At 39.7% G+C, this 11071-nt stretch overlaps 1 protein-coding gene across 1 annotated transcript; it reads right to left on the bottom strand.

Moving 5' to 3' along the window:
- Positions 1–1614: 1614 nt before the first annotated feature.
- On the bottom strand, positions 1615–2591 carry LOC101359081 (olfactory receptor 11G2-like). The gene has a single exon (XM_004390008.3). It carries the CDS (start codon positions 2574–2576, stop codon positions 1647–1649), a length of 930 nt encoding a protein of 309 aa, XP_004390065.1. The 5' UTR covers positions 2577–2591; the 3' UTR covers positions 1615–1646.
- Positions 2592–11071: the final 8480 nt, after the last annotated feature.

The following is an 11071-nucleotide window of genomic DNA, read 5'->3' as shown; positions in this document are numbered from 1 at the left end:
CCTTGCTCCCAGATACCCAATTCTCTTTTCTAGAAGACTCACTGTTACCCGTTTCTTCTTTCTTCAAGAAATATACCATGTATTTATAAACATAAATATATACATATCTATATGCGTTTTCTTCACATGAAAGCTAAAGAAATGGCTCTTCTCCATCTTGCTTTTCAAAAAACAATACGCATTGAGAATACCAAAAAGAACGCACTGCCGTCGCAATGATTCCCACGCATAGTGACCCTATAGGACAGAGTGGAACTGCCCCAAAGGGTTTCCAAGGAACAGTTGGTAGATTCAAACTGTGTTGACTTTTTGGTTAGCAGCCATAGCTCTTAACCACTGCACCACCAGGACTCCCCGTTGAGGATAGTTTCATAATAATAGGCATGTATTAAAAAAAAAAAAAAAAAAAAAAAACCGTTGTAGTTGAGTCGATTCAGACTCATAGCAACCCTGCAGGACAGAGTAGAGCTGCTCCATAGGGTTTCCAAGGAGCAGCTGGTGGATTCGAACTGCCAACTTTTGGTTAGCAGCCAAACACTTAACCACTTCGCCACCAGGGCCCCAATAGGCATGTTTAGCCTCCTCGTTTTTAAAAGCTATATAGTATTCCATTCAATGGAATGCAATAATTTAATCAGTCTTTAATTAACAGGAATTTAAATTGTTCTAATCTTTTGATGGAAACCCTGGTGGCGTAGTGGTTAAGCGTTCGGCTGCTCACCAAAAGATCAACAGTTCGAATCCACCAAGAGCTCCTTGGAAACCCTATGGGGCAGTTCTACTCTATCCCACAAGGTCACTGCGAGTCGGAATCGACTCGAGGCAATGGGTTTGGGTTTTCTTGGAATCTTTTGATATTAGAAACAGGCCATAGGAAATATTCTCATACATACGCCGTTTTTCTAATGTGTCAATATATCAGTAAAATAAATATCTAGTAGTGGAATTTCTAGGCTTTAAATTTTTATGGTTACTGGAAAAATGTCCTTCGTGGAGATTGTACCAATTTATTCTCTACTAGCAATGAATAGGAGTACCATTTTTTTTCCCAGCATCATTTTTTAGCTTTTTCAACTTGAAAGGAAAAAGAGAGGTATATTTATTAGTATTATTTGTATTTGTCTAATAGAATGTCTTTTCATATGTTTAAAAACCTTTGCTGTTTACTTTTTCATATAGTTGGTATTTTTCTATAGTGTCTATGGTATTTATTGATCTCAAGATAGTTCTGTTTATCAAATAAATTAACCTTTTGTTTATGTTAATTGATGTAAACATGAAAGATGTTCTGGAGGACAGAAATATAAGCTTAATCAGAAAAGTAAACACCATTTGTTGTTGAGCCAAGACAAAAAAGTTTGTAATAGAAAACTTTGATTTTGCCCTAAAGTTATGACCTTGTATAACTCACCAAATTTTTCAATCTATATCTCTATCATTTGAAAAATCAGGGAGTTGCAGTACATCTCTGAGATCTCTTGTAGCCTTATAAATTCTAGGAAATATAAAAAACACCATGGTGAATAACATTCAAAAACAATATAAATAATTTTCTGAGTGATACCAGTAAATTTTCTTTTTGACCAAGGAAAGTTAACAACAAATTCTCCCCCAATATCCTTTTAACTAAGACTCTCATTTTTTTTTCACAGTAATTTCTTCATTGCATGTTTCACATCTTTGTTCCTCAGACGGTATATCACAGGGTTAATGAGTGGAGTCACAACAGAGTAAAACAGGGTCACAATCTTCTGCATTCCAGCTTCAGGCTCAGATGTTGGGCTCACATACATGACCATCACTGAGCCATAGAAAAGTGAAACCACAACCAGATGAGATCCACAGGTGGAGAAGGCTTTTTTTTGTCCAGCTGCTGAAGGGACTCTCAACACAGCTCTCAGGACCAGCATGTAGGATCCCATAATGAAGAGAAAGGGAATAAATAAAAGTAGAGAACTTAAGGTAGAGCTAGTCAACTCTATTGCAGGGGCTCTGGTACAAGTGAGGGCTAATAGAGGACCTGGGTCACACAAGAAGTGGTCAATGATCCCAGATCCACAGAAGGACATCTGGGAGATGATGATAATAGGAATCAGGAACCAGAGGAAACCAAGTACCCAGCAGCTGACCACAACACTGGTGCAGAGACGTCCAGTCATAACAGTGGGGTAATGCAATGGCTGGCAGATGGCAAAGTATCGATCAAATGCCATAACTGCCAAGAAAAAGCATTCTGTAGAACCAAGGGAGAAGAAAAAGTAGAATTGGAGAAAGCACCCAGAGAAGGAGATGACTTTGGTCTCAGAGAGGAAATCGGCCAACATGTTGGGGACAGTGGCGGTGACATACCAGATCTCCAGGAAGGAGAAGTTGGCTGGTAGGATGTACATGAGGGTGTGGAGTCTCTGATCCCAGCACACAGCACAGATGATAGAACCATTCCCCATGAGGGTTAGGAGGTAGACAATAGAGAAGAGCACAAAGAAGAGGATCTGACCCTCCCTGGTACAAGGGAAGCCCAAGAGGATGAAGCCAGTGATGGTGTTGGAGTTGTTGGGGGTGTTAAAGATTTTCATTTGTGAGTTAGCTGAAAAAAACCAGCAAATACTGAATGACAGTGTAGACAGATGGAGACCCAAGTATATATCTAAGCCATCCTAGGGAATGCAATATACACTTACTTTCAATAATTAGCTATGTCTCATCTTGAAATACAGTCTTGTGCCACATAACGTCCATTTGGGAAATGTCGAACTGCAAATACATCCATGGTCCCATAAGGTTATAATAGAGTTCAGAAATCCAGACTGGAGAACAGGATGTAGTAGACATAGCCAGATGTAGTAAATGCAACAACTCCCCACATGCAACAAGTGTATCTACTGCCAGGCATATAATGATATGCTACATATATAATCTATAATACCTATAAATTGATAGTCATAATAAATGCCTATGTTACTGGCTTATGTATGTACTGTACTGTAGTTTCTGTCTTTATTTTAATGTGAACTTTCCCTGCTTACAAACAAAAAAATCTACCGTTTAATAGTATATGCTTTGACTCATAGGCAGCAGCATCCAATCTTGTGTTCACACAATGTTCAAATTACATAATGTCCTATTTCACAAAACACATTGTGGATGATAAATGACACATGGCTGTACTGTCCTGGGTTAGTTATTGGTCTGATAACACCAGAAATTACTGAATATTGTTGGTAGACAGAGAAGTTTTCTTATTGTGAAATGTATGAAAACATACATATTATATAAATATACTACTTAATAAATCATTATCAGAAAAGTTCATTGTAACTACCACCGTGGTCAAGAAATAGAACACTATCTGCACTAGAAGCTCCCTTCATTGTCCATCCCAACAATTATCTTCTGCCTCCTTGACCCTCCAATTGTAACTCTCTCCTTTCCATTATAGTAGTCACTTCCTTGCCTTTATTTATAATTTAACAACCTAAGCATGTGTAAAAATGGTGTAGGAGGCAGTGTCTGACCTCCTCTAACTTCACAGGGGGAAGGAGAATCGAGATCAACAGTCCAAGGCTGATTCCTATGAGGCAGAGTTCAGACATGCCTCCTCTCTCTGCCATCCTTACCAGTTCTGACACCAACCATCCCTCTCACGACACTCTCTACTTCTCCGCTGGGTTTGATAATTCATTGCAATGACCACACAGAACTCACAGACAATACTCATGATTATGGGATTTATTAGGTAACAGTTCACAATTCAGATTGAGGAACACTCAGGATACAGATCTTCCATCAGGACAGCCTCTTCTTAGCTGTGCTCACAGGCATTCCTCTCTCTGGCCCTTGGCCTCAGCCCCTGCTTAGGCAAGTGTTACAAAACTCTTTTAGCTCTACCAATAAGTGCACAGAGGCACCCCACTCCACCTGTAAGCCTTGGCCTGAAAGCGCTCAGTACTATCTCTGTGGTTAGGCAAGCCTAGCTCCACCAAGTCCCTAGAGGCACCCTACTCTGTAAGTAAGCCTTTTGTCCGAAGACACTCAGCTCTAGCTCTGTGGGCCGGGAAGTCCACCACATCATCTCCTGCCAGTCCCTCCTGTTGCCATTTCTCTGCCACCACTTCTCACCATCTTCTGTGTTGCAACTCGCTCTCTCTCCCTCTCTCTCTCCCTCTCCCACCCCCCTCAGTCTCCTGGTTCCAGGATCTTCTAAGCACAGGGATCCTGGGTCCAAAGGACGCACTCCGCTCTTGGCCCTTCGTCCTTGGTGGTTGTGAAATCATCTCCTTCCCACCTCTGAGATGGCTCATTTGAAGCCCAGTGGGAAGGCAAAATTGACCAATCCCCTTGGTAGGCCACTTGGGTGGGAGTTACAAGACCAGGATGAGAAAGTCCACACAAAAGCGATCCATCACACCACAGTAAGCATCTCTAAACAATAATATTTAGTTTCACCTGTTTTGGTAATTTATATGAATGGAACCATATGATATGTAGTATTTTGTAGATGGTTTCTTTTTTTGAACATTAAGTTTGTTACATGTAGCTATAGTTTATACATTTTTATTGCTCCATAGTATTACATTGTATGAATAAACCACTACTTATTTATCTAGCCTACTATAGATGAATATTTTGATTATTCCCATTTGGGCTGCTAGCAGTAATGCTACTACGAATACAGTTTATTTCTCCTAGTCCACAAGTACATGCATTTCTGTAGGCTGGATCATAGAATACTTGTATCTTCAACTTTAGTAGATTAAGCTAAACTGTTTTCCATAATCATTGTACTATTTTTTCACTCACACTGGAAGTAAATGAGATCTCTGGTTGTCAACATCTTTCCCCAATTTACCAGAGCCTGGGGAATGATATATGTATTCAATAGTTTCTCTTTTTTTCTTTCTTCTGGTAATATCGAAGAAAATAGTATCTGGTAGGTTTGTTCTTTTCTTGACAGTATTCGTTTTCAGAATAGGCAGTTACATTAGAATTGCTTCACTCTTAAGGGAAAGTATCCTTGAAGTGAGAAAGAAAATTATCCCAAACCTGGTTTAGGAGAGCACTTTACTGCATGATGTAATTTACAGCCACTTCTGGGAAGTTCATTATCCATCAAGATGAAATTTGAGTCTTGTGACCAGCTTTATGCTTAATACTAGGCGTTTTTTCCTTTTATCAGAAGAGAAATCTTCAGAGTGGCTCACTCAGAAGCCTCTTCCTGGGCAGCAAATTTCAAATAGAAATTTATCGTGGGCTTGACATCAGTTTCTCTGAGAAGTTCACTTTAACAAAGGTTATTGTGAATTAGCATAATGCTTTCACTTAGAAAACTTTCTATAAATATCTATAAAATGATTAAATAAATAAATTTCCTAGGTTTCCTCAAAGAGATGACACCAACACAGTTACTTTTGGGCAAAATCAACTCCTGCTGTGTGACTGTGGAACAGAGACTCTTTGGTACTATTGGGATCACTTTTCTTTTTTTTGAGACCATTGAATAACTGGTTAATTCATGCTATCTACCAATTTTATGAGAAAAACATCCAAATTAATTATAGGAAATAGTTGCAGCTCATTTGTATCTAAACAGTTACCCAGTCATTTTGGGTTGATACCGTTGAAGAATAGAATCAGCATTAATCTGACTTTCTTGACACAGCTGTATGATTTTTTGGGTCAGAAAAACGAGTCTGCAAATCCATAAGTTCTTACTCCAGTTATTTAAACTGTGGAACCTGATATTATTGATCTAATGTTAAGATAGATTTAGCAGGAAACTGGAAAAGAACCGAAAATTTTTTTACTCTGTCTCTCGACCACTGCTTGGGACCACCTAAGGGCAGAATGTCTTTGGATGATTATACATCTGCATAATGGCCTTTCTCTCTACTGAATTAAAAAAAAAAAAAAAAGTCTGAGCTCTGTTAAATAATCCTGCTTTCAGACATTGGACTTGTTTATTAGAGCCCTTTGTAATGATGGGCTCAAGCATAGCAACAATTGTGAGGATGGTACAGGAGCAAGCAGTGTTTCATTCTGTTGTACATAGGGTTGTGTCTTAGTCATCTAGTGCTACTATAACAGAAATACCACAAGTGGATAGCTTTAACAAAGAGAAATTTATTCTCTCACAGTCTAGGAAGCTAGAAATGCATATTCAGTGTGTCAGCTCCAGGGGAAGACGTTGTCTCTCTGTCAGCTCTAGAAGAAAGTCCTTGTCATCAGTCTTCCTCTGGTCCAGGAGCTTCTCTGTGCAGGGACCCCAGGTCTAAAGGAGGTACTCTGCTCCTGGTGCTGCTTTCTTGGTGGTATGAGATCCCCATTTCTCTCTGCTCACTTCTCTGTTTTATATCTCAAAAGAGATTGGCTTAAGACACAATCTAATCTTGTAGATTGAGTTCTGCCTCATTAACATAACTGCCATTAATCCCATCTCATTAACATCATACAGATAAGATTTACAACACATAGGAAAATCACATCAGATGACAAAATGATGGACAATCACACAATACTGGGAATCATGGCCTAGCCAAATTGATACATGTATTTTTGGGGGACACAATTCAATCCATGACACATCGCTATGTATCAGAACTGACTTGAGGGCACCTAACAACATAACAATAACGGCATGCATAAGGAACACACCAAAAAATGTCGATTTTCCCCTATATGGAATATAGCATAATGAACTAACTAAAATATATAATTAATTATTTTTTAGAGTTGGCATACTTTTCCAAAGAATCTGTTAATGATCTGCTCAGAATATGCAAAACTACTAAGACCTCTCAGGATAAATGGCAGAAGGTATCAGGAGAGAGGGAGTTGATTGCAATGTTTTGTTGGGAGAGGAAGAAAATTCATGAAAGAGACTAGCAAAGTTGTTAATAGTTTAGAATTTATAAAATGTGTACAAATCTTCCCTCCCTGAGTCAGGTCTAATTCTGGATTTTATCTGATTTTTGTGAGAGGGGTTCATGTGGCCAATAACGTTTCCCTAAATTCTGCTAGTCTATGTCTTAACTGAAATCATCTCAGGGCTTTCTGGTCCTAGTACCATAAACATCTATTTTCTAAATTCTCTTTCCTCTCCTTCTCTGCTTTTAAAGACATGTGGCTAGGGACTGAGATTAAATTTCAGATACTAAAATATTCATCTCTTTTTAAAGTGAACTGAAACCAGACAGAAAAATATCTGATATAGATTTTCATCATTTTACACTCTTCTTATTTGAGATGAGACTATTTAGAATTGGACTTTTCTAAAGCAACCATTTTCTCAGATGTCCTAGTCTTTGAAAGGAATTGTTAATTAATGTTGGGGCCACAAGAGTATGCCGACTATTAAATGAATAGAAGGAGTGAGTTAAAAGGAAATTTGCTATAACATGTGAAGGTCACTTATGGACTATAAACTCCAGAAAGTTAAAAAAAAAAAAACATTTTTAGGTCTATGAATTTAGTAGCAGTTCAGAGAAGAACCACTTGGTTTTCCTCAAGTCAAAAGAATTTATTACTAATTGTGGTCTGAGCATTTTTAGTCAAGGTGTTTTACAGGGCCAGGTAATCCCTATGTCCATCATCTCAAAATACTTTCAGCATCTTGGATTGTTAGTTAACATTGATGAACTTTCTTTTTTCTGGTTTAGTCTACTTTGATGTTACATCTCCTCCCCTTACATCCAATTCATCAGCAAGAGTTATTACTTTTGTTTCCAAAATATGCCTCATGTCCATTCACTTCTCTTTGTCTCCATTGTCATCACCCAGATTCAACCTATCATTCTTTCTTCCCCTGAATTTCTGCAATAGCTTCCTAGCAGAGCTCTCTGCTTCCTCTTTTGTCCCATTTTCCAAGCAGCAGCAGAGTATGCTTTACTGTAAAGCAGTTAGACTTTTGAGTAAAACTATTCCCTCTGAGAGCAATCCTGTGAGTGAAAGTCTTACAAAGCTGCTCTAGAAAACTGGAAAAGTATAAAAATTATTCTGGGTGGACCATCACCATCTCATGCTTAACCTAACAAATTTAACCAGACTATATTGTCACTCACCTTGCATTACTTGGCTCTCCCATTCAAAAAGAAGCTATAGTGTTTACCTGCCACAAGTCTTAGCTGGAGTTGTCAAAAAAGGGGCTAGTAGATTCACCCTCAATCAGCTGCAGAGGGAGCAGTGACTATGGGTACAACAATGTCAAAGCTGTGTTTATGTGCTTAGGCTGCTTGGACTGAGCTGCTTAATAACAACAGCCACCACAATCACCTTTTTTGTTTGTTTACTTGTTAAATTAGTCAATCCCAGAAAGGTTGGAATAGACTATCTGGGTGAGCCAGGTCCTGTGCCATATACAGAGTGAGAGGAAGACATTTCCCTGATATTTTGAATTTTCCCTTAAATTGGTCCCTAAAAGCCCCAATACAGTTGGAGTCTTTGTGCTTTCATTTGTTGGTCCAGTCCAGAGACATCTTACAACTCTACTCCCTGCTTTAGCTAGTTTGTATAGTTTCAGTGAGAGGGATGGCAAGTCTGTTCCATTGAGTAATCTGTTTCTGGAAATTGTTTACAAGTAAGAGTAATTTTCCAGATTGGGGTTGGTGGTGGGCAGTTGGAGTACAGTAGAAAAAGTGCTGGATTCATAGTCAAGAGCTTTCCTTACTAGTCATAGGAAATTAATACCCTGTTAGTTTTCTTAGCTATATAATGGGCATAATTATGCCTTCTTCAAAATCTGTTATGAAGATTGCTGAATAAATAATGGCTGTGGAAGTACCTTGACCAGGGCGGGACTAGTAAGAGCTTAGGAAACATTAGTTGTATGTGTATGGTTGTAGCAAATTCAAAGACAGCTGTGGGTAGAGGCTGGTAGATTCTGCACCTGTATCATTTATCTTCTAAACACTACACCACCTTGTTACCTGGATCAGGAAATGGAATCCCAAACTGAAGCTTCTTGGACAATTTTCCTTTTTATCTTCTTGGCAATAACCAGAGAGGAGTGAAGAGGTAGAAACAGTTGTGATGAAAATCCTTGATTGTGTTTGCTGGAAGATGTAGGCGTTATAAGCACAGCTGCTAGGCAGTAAGCCTTGAGAATCCATTTACTGCTTCTAAAAGGAGAATAGTGTCAAGAGACAGTTCCAAGCTTGTTATTCGCTTCCGTTGGGGCCTGCCTTCATTTTTTTTTTCTTCACAAGTTGAAACAATATATTTTCTTGGCTTCAAAGATCTCATACGTGGCATGAAATATTAAAAATCAATATTGATTCTTTGATTAATTTATCCACTAATAATTCAGTCTCTAAGTCCCCTCATAGTACCTACCATATGGTCAATGAAAAATCTTACAAACCTGAAGGAGCTAAAAGACAAGAGCAGCCACTGGCATCCGGAACTGGTATGACATTCACAGCTAGACTTTAATGTTATTACAAGCTGGTCTAACCACAGCTAGGCCATGTTATTCTCCTATTGGACATAAACAATCTCCCAGAGTATCCACCTCAGTCAACGTTACTCTGAGACTATGATAAAATCAGACAAAACAAGGCACTTCGTAATTTTGTTTAAGCACAGAAAAAAATAAGGTCACTGTGCCACCCATAAAATACCAAATATCTTTTTCTCATGGCTAAAATGAGTGACTGCTACTTTTTTTTTTTAGAAGTACATTGCTAGACCTGTCTTCTGAGCCACCACTGGGTGGTTCAAACTGCCAAACTTTTGGCTAGTAGCTAAGCACTTAACCATTTATGCCACCCAGGGACCCAGTGCTTCCTTAGACTCCTCCCCCAAATCACCTAACCAAAGCCCAAATCCTACAATAAGTTCTTTCCATAGATCCCCCCTGGTATGTGCTCTTTCTCATCACAATGAGTAATAAACCCAACTTGCTCATCTACAGGTGTTCATGTGGTCTTTGGCTAAAGGGCATTAACAAACCTAACCCAGACTATGGTAGCTGGAACACTTGAAGTTTTTCAGTAAGACTTCACTTGGACATCTCCAAGAAGATGGTGGCCTCTAGGGGACACTTTCCAGGCCAAAAGATGTTCCTGGCTAAGGTTATAACCTGGCCCTATGAATGCCAGTAAATTTCCATTAGTCCTTAAGCCAGATTTGGCCTGACCCACATGCACAGAAGGGCCAGCTGTGACAGCTAAATGACCTCAGCAAAGGACAAAGCAACAAGTGGAATGAATCAGAAGGAAAATCACCACTCAGGCCCCATTCCGAAGTGAGAGGTCCAACAAGAATCACGTCATCTCCTGTTTCCTGGCTGCCTTCTAGAATTTTCCCTCCTCAGTACACCTTCACGGCCACCATCTTGCCACCCAAACCACATATAAGCCCTGCTTCCCTGTCGCTCAGAGAGTCAGATATGAGGAACTTTCTTCCGGCTCTATGCTCTGCGCATTGTAATAAAGTTACTTTCTCAAAGACCAGTGTCCATATTATTGGCAAGTCTGAGCATGCTGGACAGAACTCACCTTCCTGTGTTCAGCAACAAGGTCAGTCAGAGCAGGGTCATTCTGCAACTGCTCTCTAACTTCAGTTGGGTGGTGGGCTCCAAGGTTTACCCATCCTCAACAGAAGGACAGGCCATTTAACACAGTTGATCTCCTATCCCTCCAGCCTCCCTACTGTGGCAGATGTTTTCATCTAAAATGCTGGTTAGTTTAGCTCACTTCCTTGTTTGGGCACTGTTATGGATTGAATTGTGTCCCTTAAAAATGTGTGTCAGGAAGCCAGCACGACTTGTACAAGGAAAGGTCATGGAAGCTCCATAGACACATCCAAACTCCCTGAGAGACTGAATTGCTGGGCGGAGGGCTGTAGGGACCATGGTCTCGGGGAACATCTAGCTCAATTGGCATAACACAGTTTATAAAGAAAATGTTCTACGTTCTACCTTGATGAGTAGCTTCTGGGGTCTAAAAAGCCTGTGAGCAGCCATCTAAGATACGCCAGTGGTCTCACCCCTACGGGAGCAAGGGAGAATGAAGAGAACAGGATACAAGGAAAAGATTAGTCCAAAGGACTAATGGACCACAGCTACCATGGCCTC

The sequence above is a fragment of the Trichechus manatus genome, unplaced genomic scaffold, assembly GCF_000243295.1.
Source record: "Trichechus manatus latirostris isolate Lorelei unplaced genomic scaffold, TriManLat1.0 scaffold00273, whole genome shotgun sequence".
Classification (NCBI taxonomy): domain Eukaryota; kingdom Metazoa; phylum Chordata; class Mammalia; order Sirenia; family Trichechidae; genus Trichechus; species Trichechus manatus.
Note: the sequence above shows the minus strand (reverse complement) of the source record. Positions and strands in the feature narration are given on the sequence as shown.

Excerpts from the sequence above, each read along its gene's own strand:
- LOC101359081 (XM_004390008.3), bottom strand. The coding sequence starts at position 2,576 with ATGAAAATCTTTAACACCCCCAACAACTCCAACACCATCACTGGCTTC.